Source organism: Neurospora hispaniola (assembly GCF_033458365.1).
Source record: "Neurospora hispaniola strain FGSC 10403 chromosome Unknown B0T23scaffold_2, whole genome shotgun sequence".
Classification (NCBI taxonomy): Eukaryota; Fungi; Ascomycota; class Sordariomycetes; order Sordariales; family Sordariaceae; genus Neurospora; species Neurospora hispaniola.
The window spans coordinates 4082240-4095437 of NW_026944407.1; the positions used below are offsets into that span (position 1 = coordinate 4082240).

Sequence of the window (13198 nt, forward strand, 5' to 3'; positions counted from 1 at the left end):
TCAAACCTAATTATAAATATTAAGGCTAATAAGGGGATAATTATTACTAGAACCGATAATTTCGTTGAGGAGAGACGTTAGGAATTCGAAGAATTATTAGACTACTAGAAGGTAGGAAGCAACTAGTATTATTAGGTAAAATAGACTTATTACCCCCCTAATTAGTAATTAGCAACCAATTTAGAAGGTTACTACGAGTTAGTTTGGGAATTTTACAACGTTCGCCTAAAGCTAGGCCCTCCTTACCCAATTTTTAAAAAGGGATTTAAAGTATAATAAAAAGTAAAAAGTACCCAAATACCCCCGATAATATACTATTATAATTAGAATGACTATTACTAGAATTAACCTTAAATTAACCGGTAAGACGAAGTACGAAGTTGAATAATAAATAAAGAAGGTAAATTAGAGTAAAGGCGAAAAAACTAGTAAAAATTTAATAAAAAAGGAGTTTAGTTCGATTTATTCCGCATACCCTAATTAAATACCTTATAGTACACCCTTTTATAAAGCAACCATTAATAGCACCGAGAGATAGTACGTCTTACGGCGGTCTTACATCTCCTATACCCTAGAATAGCCCTACGTAATTAATATTAGAAGATTAGAAGATAAGAAGGATTTAAAAACGTTAATAGTACGATAATTGAGCATTTAAAGAGAAAAACGAATTATAGTAGGGAATTGAATACGTAAACTCTTTAAATTTATATTAATAATAATTATAGGCGTCCCCGTAAACTACTATACTATAGGCATCCCTATAGTACCCCCGGTAGGGCTAGTAATAGTAGGAGCTATTAAAGTTCTCTATATACGGTAATTAGACTGGTTTTTAGCGTATAAATGGATTATTAAAAGTAATAATAATTCTTATAGTAAGAAGGTTGGATTTAATAATGTTTTAATTAATAATCCGCCCTTAAGCGGGAGTTAAAGTACTGGCGGGTATTAAATACCTTCCTGTTTTAATAAGAAATTTTGCCGATACCTAATTGGATATAGCTACGGAAAGGTCGGAAAGGCCTACTTTATTAATAACAACGGATTTTCTAGAAAAGAGCTTCATTTTGGAAGGGGGTAATATCACAGGCATTACTACCATGTTCCTATATATAGATAGGTGCTGCACTATAGTAGTACAGCCAGCTTGCAGCTGTCTGAGTATAGTACAGCAGTCACGTGCACACGTGCTGTGGTCCGTGTACTAGACCCACGCGTGCCCTATATAATTCTCGTACGCGTATAGGATTCTCTTCCTATTCCTCGCACAACAATTAAAGTCTTAGCTTAGTGCTTGCTCGCGCCCCGTGATAGAATTGTAGTAGATCGTATAGAAACCTATAATCTAGTCGAGTTATAATAGGCTAGAAAGTATTATATTGTAATTAATTTAAATAGGTTATACCGCTCCCCCACCTCTAAATAATTTATTACTGCCTAATCGAATTGTAGTAGACTATAGCGATATATACTTCCCTATTACCGTTAATTAACTAAATTGTAGTAGGTTAAATGATATTCACTTCGCCTAATAAACTTTAAATTCTTATATAATTTACTACCTAAATCCGAGGCTCTTAAATCGCTAAATTATAATAGGCGAATACGAAATACCTTCAACGCAATAGGTTTCCCCCTACTTTCGAATTTAAGTAAATAGTAAGTATTTCCTAATCCTTTATATTTATTTAATTCTATTTTTTACTTAAGCGTTAATAACCGAAAATCGACAATTATCGACCAATATAGTATCCTAACTAAATAAGCTACCCAATAAAGGCTCCCTATTAGAACGAGTTAAATTTGACGCCGGTACGATACCCCCTTCTAAAAGATTAATAATACCCTGCGATCTTCGAGCCTTAGCAAGAAATATATATTCTAAATTAACTAGTAAATAGTTCGATTACGAATTTAAAATTATAAGTCTACCTCCTAATTAATTACCTCCCGATTAATTACCTCCTAATTAATAACCCTCCGATCGCTAGTCTTAAAGTTAGAATAAGAATTAATACGATCCTGCCCGACTACCTATACCTAAGGCTCCTAAGAGAATTGGGAATAATGTAGAAATTATAATGTACGTATTAAATAAGATTAATCGGAATACCTTTAATTAGAATACCCAATATTGAAGAATCGATTATAATACTAACTGTCTTCGAATAAAAATGGACGAAATAATAAATTGTATAAAGAAAGTTAAAATTACCTTTAATAATCTTAGTAAAATTAATAATTAAAAGTATTATAAAATAAGAGTAAGGATGGATATTATAGAAAAAGGTATTAATACTACGCTTAATATAGTAATAATAAAAATAGATTAAATTTTAGTATATTGTATTTTGGTATAGTTATATACTTAATTACTAAATAATTAGTAAAGCCCCTAAGGATTATTATTGTTTTTCTTAAAAGCTATATCGTAGTAAGTACGAAATATTTAATTAAATGGTTTTATTCCTATAGTAGAAGGCTACTTTACTAAAATTATAGTTAATATTATAATAAATATTAGATTACTTAAAAATATCGTACTCCTACTGCGTAAAGAGAGTTTTTTCCAATTATCCCCCTATTATCTAAAAATTATCGATGAATAGTATAATAATATTTTCTCCGCCCTTAATAATTTAAAGGAGACTGTAATTTATTGTAATTATTATTTAACTTAAGGAGGTTAAATTTCCTTCGGCCTGTTTTTAGGATTTTCTAATTCTTCTAAATATAATAATTTATATCCGGTAGTAATAGGATTCCCGCTTATAACGGCGAAAATATTTAAATATAAATTACCCTAGGTAGAAGATAGAAGTAGAACCCTAACCTTTATATATAGAAATCCTTTATAATTAATTGCGGCCGAATTGGTTATTCCCCCTTATTAAAATTAGAGTAAGGTTTCTACGCTTAATTCTTAAAATATTATTATTCCTCTTTATTAGAGTAATTATTTAATAGTATTCTAGCCGAAGTTCTTTATAGTTTCCGAACTGTATCCAATTAAATAGTTGTTAGTACTAATATTTTAAATTTTATATTATTATATATAAGTATTAATCGCGGTAGCTCCGTAGTTTTGTCGAAATCTAATTAATTAGTTATAAATCGTCGCTTAAGTAATAGTACCCTAGTAAACTTTATTTATCGATTTAACTTCTCTAGTAATTAAGCCCGTCGCCCTAGCGACGTTCTAAGTTACTAATAATAAAATACTATATAATAATTTATATAAAACTATCTAAAGTATAGAATATAATTTTACATTCGCTATTCTCATCCCGTATACGATTTAGTATTAGGTTAAGGAGTACTTAAATTTCTATATACCTAGCGAATACAAATACCTCGTCTCTAAATTAAAATACAATAATATAATTCCCGTTAATTTATTAACCGGCCCCCCGAGTAGCCCGTTAAATAGTCCACTAAACGGCCCGCTACGAAGAGGAATAGGAGGATTAGGCGATTCTAATAACGATGGTAGCGATAATAAAGACCCCGATAACGGAAATAGGCGTAAATTATAGCGACTATTTAATAAAGAGCGGTTATACTATAAACTTTTTATAGGATTATATATTGTAGAATTTAAATTGAAGCGAAAAGAAATTGGCTACTTCTACCCTTATTGGGAGGACCTTAATAATTTAGGTATTATTACCGACGGTCGAAATTTAATTTACATTAACGTTTTTTGCTTCGTAGATAGATTGAGATCTTTTACTGAAGATAATATATTAGTTAATTTAGTAGAATATTAATTTATTACTATATTCTAAATTCTCCTAGGCGGTCTAATTATTTAATAGTAGAGTATAGAAGTATCCTTAGAAATAAAATGTACCCTTCGATGCGGGTTATTAGAAGATTTGTTCGATACGTTTATTGAGAGGTAGACTCTGGACTCCGCTATTACTATTAAGAAGTTTATTGAAGGATTAATTATGTTAAAAGATATCGCTGCTAATAAGAATGCCCTATTAGACTTTATATAGAAATAATTATACTATACGCGTACTATAAGCATCCTTAGAAAAGATTTATTAAATTAGGCCGGTATTATAATTCAAACCTAGTTTAAAATAAACTTATATATTCAAATTTATTTTAAACCCCCTAAATATAATTTACTAAATAATTATATTAAAGAAATAGATAAAGTAAAAATTATATTTATATCTGTAGCTGCTAGGCAATACCCCTTCGTTAAATACATTACCTATTCTTTAAATAAGGATAAAAATAATAACGTTAAATTAATATACAAATCCTTTTAATAATAATTAGGAAGAAGGGACAACCGCAATAATAGTTACTATAATAAGGACCGGAATAGTAGAAATAGTAGAAATAGTAGAGAAAACAACCGATACTGGGATTATAATTGCGACTATCAAAACCGCGACTAAAATAAGGACCGAACGTATTACATCGCTAATAATAAGTCCGCTAATAATTAAATTCATTATATCGATAGCGGAGGTGATATATTGGATAAATTAATAATATTAAATTCTAATAATAAAATTACTAATATAGTCTATAATACTAGCCTTACGTATTATAAATACTATAGTATATTTACTTCAGACCTTAAAGCCCGGCGATATTAACAGAAATATAAATTAAATAAGAAAATATAGTAGGAAACCGTATTTATTAAACCGATAAGGGATAAATATATTTACTATAGTTATTAAACTATATTGAGAAACGCCTTATTCTATTATACAAAGTATTACTCTAAAGTAAAAGAGGGTATTATTAAAGGAATACCGTTCGATCTATCTTACCTTATACGGAATTTAGAGGAGGATAAAGAAAAGCTAAACTCCTATAATATTATTAAAGTACTTTTATTTAATAATTAAAATATTAAAAATAATCTATTATTAAATTATATTTATTTGCGAATTAAATTTAAAGCCGACCTCCAATCCTTAAATTACAAAGTATATATTAACCCTAAAGCTAGAAAATCTATAATTAATTACGAATTTTTATAAATATTTAATTATATAATCGAATATAAATAAATTTAATAAGTTAAAGGTATTGGAAGTTCCTAAATTATTAACGAATAGGTAATATTCTATATATATTTAGTAGGGATTTAAAATAATAAACCTATTCTAATAAAAATAATAAAATCTATTTAGGTTATTAATAATCTATTTACTAAAATATTATTCGCTAATAATTTTATAAATACTAAATAGGGGCATATCAATTATTCTTTTAAAACAATTCGGTTTAAATTAATAAAGGATTTTATTTTACTATTTATAATAGATTACTAATATATCCTATACGTATAGAAAATTACTACGTTAAAGAAGGTTACCCTCCTACCGGGCTAGTAAGTCTATTTACCCGTAGAATATAAACCCCTACCTAAGGGAAAGAGTTTTATATTTAATTTAAAGTATATATTAGCTATTAATACAATTGTCAATGCAAAAATACTAATGATTATTCTCGTAAAAAATAATACCAATAATATTACTATAATTAATTAATAATTTAATATTGGAATTATTATAGAGAATAACGAAAGAGTATTCTTTAAAGTATTATAAGACGGTGTGCAAAGAGCGGCCGCTTTAGATTAAGCGTTAATCGCTATATATAATTATTCTAATAAGAGTAATTAAAGCGTTTGTAAAATAATTTAAAAGTTATTCGTAGTACTAATTAATATAGAATTTAAATTAAATACCCTTACCTAAATAGTATTAATAGGAATTAACCTTACTTTAATTATAAATATTTTCTATATCGATAGTCTTGCATTAAAGGAAAAAACCCGCGAAGTCGCCGGAACCGCGAAAAAGACTTCCAAAGACTTTAATAAAAAAAAGCTATATATCTTAGAGAAATACTTGATATTAGGAATCCGTATAAACGGGGATATACTTAACAAAGTATCTAAATAAGGTATTTATATATATAAAGGATATATAAAGGCCGAATTAGAAGAATTTATAGATTTAATTTATAAGTACGAGGATATATAGGAAGAAAGCCGAGTAATTAAAGTTAAGGATAAGGATATAATGAAAGTACTATTAGTAGAAGGCTAGTAGAATTAGAAGATAAATATAAGGATATACCCTTTAAATAAGAAAGATTAGATTATAGTAGATAAAATCTTCGATAAATTCTATACTTAGGGAAAGATAAAATAGTGCAAGGAAGCAACCCTGTTTGTGTACCTAATCTTTATAGTTTAGAGAACCGTTAAAAATAGAGTAAAGGAACGCCTTATTATTAATTTGAGAACGTTAAATAGAATTACCGTCCTGAATAACTACCTTCTTCCCCTTTAATTTAAAGTTATTATTTACCTAAGAGGGAAAAAATATATTATAGTTATTAATGTGGTTTTTTTTTTTTATTAATTTGGCGTTTGGCCCCCCTATTACAATAGACTAACTTTTATTAGTTATTGAAGATTGGAAACTCTAATAGTTGTATTTATAAGATTTTGTAATTCCCTAATATACGTTTAGCGATTTATAGACTGTTTCCTTGCGCCCTATAAAATTTATTATTAAACCTTTATCAACGATATTATAATAGCTTCGGATATTTTAAAGGATTATTTAAACTATTTTAATATTATTTTTAACCTATTTACTATAAAAGGTATTTCTATTTCTTTAAAAAAATCCTACTTTAACTACCTAAATATTAAATTATTTAATTTTAAAGTAAATACTTTAAATTTAATAATAATTACCGAGCGTATTACTACCCTAAAGAATCTAGCCTTCCCGAATTAGTTTAAAGTTTTAAAATATTATATTGGGAATTTAGGTTTCTTATACCACTTGGTTCCGTACTACGTATAGTTCTCAGAACCTTTATAGAAGTAAAAGGTAACCCTTTTAGCCAAAGGAAGAGAATTTAGTAAAATTGTAACTGGTAATACGAATAAACGGGCATATTATTACGTTTCTACGAAGTACGACCCGACGCCTAAAGAGTTCGAATCCTTCCGAATACTCTAAGAAGCACTTTACAATATAGAAAACGGAAAAAAATTAAGCATCCTCTATTACTACAACCCCGATAAATAGCTATTTATATAAATCGATAGCTCTATCGAGAGGGGATTTAGCGTAATAACTTTCTATATTAAAAATGGATACGAGTAGCGCTTAAATATATAGATTCCGGTTAATTAGGTTCTATTAGTAATATTCCTAAATAAATATTTAATAAAGGTAGAAATATAATACGGCCTATTAAAATTAGAAGTGGTATATTTAATTTAGGCAATCTGCTAACTACGTATAATAATCTACTTAGTTAATTAACTAATTATTATACTTATTAATTATTTAGTAATTAAAAGTATTATAAAATAAATAAATTTATATACTATTTTAATAAATCGAAGTAATAAATATTTAATAAATACTTCAATCTATTTATCGTAATATAATCTATAAATCTTCCACATCCTAAGCAAACTCAACTTCGTACTAAATACCCTCAACTACTTATATATAATTAGTAATAGCCTAAATTCCGACGAAGAATTAGCTTTAGATAATCTTTAGAAGGATAATAAAGCGTATTTCGGTATATACGGAACTAAAATCCCCGAAAACTAAGTATTATATATTACTAAAGTAAAGATGTTTAATAAATTGCAATAGCGCTTTATTAATAGATATAAGAAGGATAAAAAATTCTCTAAGGTATTAAAAGACCTAGAAGGTTCTATTGAAGTCGATAGAGTAATTTTATGCGCCGGTTATCTATTCGTTATTAATAATTAATTTATTTATTATAACCGACTAAACGGATTTCGAACCCTAAGTATCCTATTCGATTACGTTAAAGAAATATTAAGCGCTACCTACGACGAAAAGTACTATTTCGGGAAATAATGAATAATGTACGATTTGAGAGATTTAGCCATTCCTTATAAAACGAACTTCGTAAAGAAATACTTTAAATATTACCCGAAATATTAATTGAATTAAATTAGTAGAGACTTACTAAACGGAAATTATTAGTAAATTTAATTAGAACGAATATACTCTATACCTATAAGTATTATTACTATCGATTTTATTATAGGATTACCCGAGGTCTCTATAATTAATTCCCTATAGTAAATTAAAAAATATAATACTTTCGATACTCTAATAATTATTATTAATAAAGCGATTAAGCGGATATTCTTAATACCCGGATATTCTTTATATATGGTTAAGGAATAGGGAACGGTGCTTACGCAGTAACTTATCCTAGCCGATTAGAGTATACCCAAAGGCATTATTTCTAATTACGACCGAAAATTCACGTCCAAACTTTAGACTAGTATTTAGAAAGCTTGGGGTACTAAATTATTAATAATAATAGTTTACCACCCTCAAACCGACGGCCTTTTAAAGCGTAAAAACCAGACTATTAAAATAGTAATCCGATTTTACTATTTTATATTCCTAAATTTAAATTAGTATAAAATCTTACTAACCCTTTAATAGAACTTGAATAACGCCTTTACGCAACTAGCCAATATATCCCCCTACGAATAATTATTTAGCTTTAAACTACTAAGATTACTCAATACCCTTACAACTATTGAATACAATCTCGAAATATTAATTATTAAAGAATACTTACGCTAAAATATTATATTAGTAGTCGATTTCGCAACCGCTAACGCTAAGCGTAAATACAATAGTTATTATTATAATATTTAATTTAAAAAGGGAAATAAAGTATTCTTACAATTGTATTACAATTACCGCCTCCCAAGCAACCCCTTAAGGAAGCTATTATAGTAGAAATTAGGACTATTTACAATCCTAAATAAAATAGGGAAATTAGTATATCGCTTAGACCTCCTAAAGAATATAAAAATACACTCCGTTGTATCCGTCGCCCATTTATCGCTCGCTCCTAACGGTAAAAACGTTTTTAATTGCGACCTACCTCCTCCGGGACCAATTGAAAACTCCTAGTTTAATAATAAATACGAAGTAGAGGTCATCCTAAAGTACAAAGAAATTAAGGGAATAATTAAATACTTAAATGAAATGGACGGGATAGGAATACTAATATAATTATTAAATAATAGAGAAGAATCTAAATAATTATCGAGAATTATTAATAGTATACTAGGATCGGTATAGAGGACGCCCCGGTTAGAAATATAGTAGAGGATGCCCTAAGGGATTAGGAAAGAAGAACATAGGATTTTGAACGGATAGACTAAACTATTGAGGATAGTAGCTTTTTTAATTTGGGAGCTGGGACTTAATATAATCTATTTTTATGTATATAGAATAATGTATTAAAGATAGTAATTAAATGTGGTTGCGGATCGCCGGAATTATTCTGCCGGCCGGTAGAGTAGGTCCTAGCGATAAAATAAGAAAAGTGGGTCGCCTAAATGGATTACACTAATCTATCTGCGCGCAGCTTCCTCTCTTCTAACTCTTTCCTTCTACATCACGCTTTACACAGGAATACTATTGCTTTTGCACATTAATTACAGGGTTATTCTTTAAGGCAGAAGCAGTCCATATTAAGTATTAAAGTTATATAATTAGTGTAAAGAATGTACGAGGTTTTATATGTAATAGTTATTTAAATTAAAGGGGGTGCTTATAAAGTAGATCCTTCGTTATATAAGTATTTTACTACTTATATAAATTTATAGGGATATGTAATCCTAATAGTATAATGGATAATAATAAAAGTATTAAAATAATAGATATTAACCGTTTACAGGCTAATTATTATTAGCGGCGGTTAATAAGTTAGTTAGCGGGTATTGTAATGGATTTTGTGGTATTGTGAAAGAGGGTAGTTACGTGGTTGTAAAAAGCGGATTTGAATAAAAAGATGGATTTCTAGGTTTAATTCCGTGAGGTTTCTGGTTTGGGAGTCGACTTGGGATTTTTATGAAAAATATATTAATTTTATTAGTTGTTCCCCAGTTATAGATACCCTAATTTCCGAGAGGTTTCCAGGAACTGGATTTGTAGGGATTTCTAAGCAAAACTGTTCTAGGAGGCCTCGAAAGGCTACTGGAAAAAACAGGGCTGGAAGTTTCCAGGTGGCACTTCCGGGCGACTCGAACACGCCCTAAATGTCCTGCGGTGGTGGTTACATCTGCTGGAAGGTACAATTCCTCTTGTTGCCACACCAGGGCAGGGCGTCAAACTCCGTGTGGATGGGTCAGTGGAACCGAATCGCACGGAAACATAGCGCGCTAAGCCGAAAGAGGAGCAAGCGCCCTCTGCAGTAACAACGGCTGCTGGAAAAGTTGCAGCCTCGCGATCGACGGGACTCGCAATTGGAAGCTCAAGCAAAGCCACTTTCCATTTCATCAAAATCCTCAGAACATTTTCCTGCTTCTTTGGCCCAACCATCTCGTACCGTCTCTTTTATACTTAACGAGATTTGTGTTGACCATGAACGGGGACACCTATTCCTCCAGAGGTATGTTGGCACTGACCGTGGCTATCCACTAGAACTCAACTTAACCGTGGCGAAACAGACAGCGGCCGACACGGTTCGTCTCGCGACTATCCGGTAAGTGTGCCTCGTATACAAATCTGACAGCTGTCATTGCTGTAGGCCTAAGCTAACCCATTACCAGTCCTCGAGACGCGACCGCGATGACAGACGTGACCGTGGAGATCGCAATGACCGAGGCAGTGGACGCAGACGCTCTCGCTCTCCCGCCGACTACCGGAGCAGCCGACCCCGTCGCGAAGACGGCGATTTTGACGCTTATTCATCGAGCCGCAGCCACCGCGACCGCGAGCGAGAAGATCGATACTCTGGCCGCGACCGTCGTGGACCCGATCGTGGTGATAGGGAGTGGGATCGTGACAGGGGCGCCGACCGTGGAGCCGACCGTGGAGCGGATCGTGGCGCTGACCGCGGGGCCGAGCGTGGAGGTCGCAGCCGGAGGGACGATGACGAAGGCGGCCGTCGCCGGGACAGAGATCGTGACGTGATGGGAGATGATCGCCGCGGTGGAGGCAGAAGGGACCGAGAGGCGGACAGGGAGCGCAGGAGGAGTGTCTCGCCGCCCCCCAAAAAGAGGGAACCGACACCCGACTTGACCGATGTCGTTCCTGTTCTGGAGCGCAAGAGACGTATGACACAGTGGGATATCAAGCCTCCGGGATATGGTAACGTCACCGCAGAGCAGGCCAAGCTCTCGGGCATGTTCCCATTACCTGGCGCCCCGCGACAACAGGCCATGGACCCGACTAAGCTTCAGGCTTTCATGACCCAGCCAGGTGGAGCTGTCAACAGTGCCGCCCTTAAGCCTACGAACTCCCGCCAGAGCAAACGACTTATTGTCTCGAATATCCCCCCGTCAGCCACCGACGAGAGCCTGTTGGGCTTCTTCAACCTTCAGCTCAATGGCCTAAACGTTATCGATAGCGCCGATCCTTGCGTCCAGTGCCAAATATCTCCCGACCACAGCTTTGCCATGCTTGAGTTTAGGAACAGCCCGGATGCTACAGTCGCTCTGGCCCTTGACGGTATCACCATGGAGGCCGAGGATGCCAATGGTGCTGCTAGTGCCGGTGGGCTCAAGATCCGTAGGCCGAAGGACTACATTGTACCTGCAATCGTCGAAGACCCCAACTACGACCCTGATTCAGAGATTCCTTCCAGCATTGTCATCGACAGCCCTAACAAGATCAGCGTAACCAACATCCCCGCATATCTGAGCGAAGAGCAAATTATGGAGCTCCTGGTTGCCTTTGGCAAGCTCAAGTCCTTTGTGTTGGTCAAGGATAAGCATACAGAGGAGTCAAGGGTCAGCCTACTGGTCCCTTTTACCAACGAGCGTACATGCTAACATGTCCTAGGGTATCGCATTTTGCGAGTATCATGATTCTTCGGTCACATCTGTCGCTATTGACGGCCTCAACAACATGATGCTGGGCGATAGGGCGCTGAAGGTTCAAAAGGCCAGCTATGGCATTCAACAGGTAGCTGGAGAACTGAGTGTGAACGCCATGTCCATGCTTGCTGGTACCACCTCCTTGGATGGCGACGTCAGCAGGGTCGTGCAGCTCCTGAACATGGTTACAGCGGATGAGCTGATGGACAACGACGATTACGAAGGTTTGTTCAGCATTTCTATCACTTCAACTGTTCAAGATGCTAACGTGTGCTTTCAAGAAATTCGCGACGACGTCCAGGAAGAATGCGAGAAGTTCGGAACTATTGTTTCCCTAAAGATTCCCAGACCCACTGGCGGAAGCAGGCAGTCTGCTGGTGTTGGCAAGATTTTCATTAAATACGAGAATTCCGACCAAGCAACAAAGGCCCTCAAAGCTTTGGCAGGCAGGAAGTTTGCTGACCGCACGGTGGTTGCGACATACTTCCCTGAGGTTAGTTTCATAAGCTTCAGTTTGCTCTTATGTCCTTCGCTCATTTATACTGATAAACCCTACAGGAGAACTTTGATGTCAACGCCTGGTAAAAGACGATAGGCAGTAGGACAAGGGATATATGGAACTGTACTGAAAGGAAGAACAGTAGTCGTGCATGGTATAGCCTGATTTATTGATTGACAACGAGGAAACAATCAGAACGTCATTAGTATCAAGGTTCGGTCATTTCCTCGAAGTTATCGTAGGGATCTCAGCGGCGTGTACAGAAGTTAATGGGATTTCAGCCGCGGTACAGTCAGGGCGCTCAAAAACAGAGGATACAACATCAATACACTCAGAAGTGTATTTTGATTACATGCCAAAGGTTTACAAATACATCATCGATCGACACAAGGGAAGTTGCATTGGGATCACTTTATTATCATTATCTTAGTCTAAATGTCCGGGGTCGCCAACCAACGCCCGCGACAACGAACTCAGTTCGCATGCCATGGCGACCGTACAATCTTGAGCTTAAAAATTGATACCTAAGTCTGACACAACATTAGCCTGTGTACGACTCCAATTATGCAATAACAAAACGAGTGTGAAAGCCAAAGTTTCAGAAGTCCGTTTAATTCATCAAGTCCCAAAAAGGAACTTTAACATAAGAGGTACCAGAATAAAGTATAAAGTGTGTATCATCAGGATAGGGAGGCTCGGAAAAAGGCAGAGGGAGCAGTGAGAGACTTACCAAAGTGAATAGGATACCAGGTCGACCGTTATGATGCTAATTCCCGCAGTTTGACAGA

The 13198-nt window shown here is 34.0% G+C and overlaps 1 protein-coding gene across 1 annotated transcript; it reads left to right on the forward strand.

Moving 5' to 3' along the window:
• Nucleotides 1–10454: 10454 nt before the first annotated feature.
• On the forward strand, nt 10455–12496 carry B0T23DRAFT_426812 (uncharacterized protein; the record flags this gene model as incomplete). Its single annotated transcript, XM_062840016.1, has 6 exons — nt 10455–10482; nt 10541–10575; nt 10643–11824; nt 11877–12135; nt 12193–12404; nt 12470–12496. 6 exons carry the CDS (start codon nt 10455–10457, stop codon nt 12494–12496), a joined length of 1743 nt encoding a protein of 580 aa, XP_062696004.1.
• Nucleotides 12497–13198: the final 702 nt, after the last annotated feature.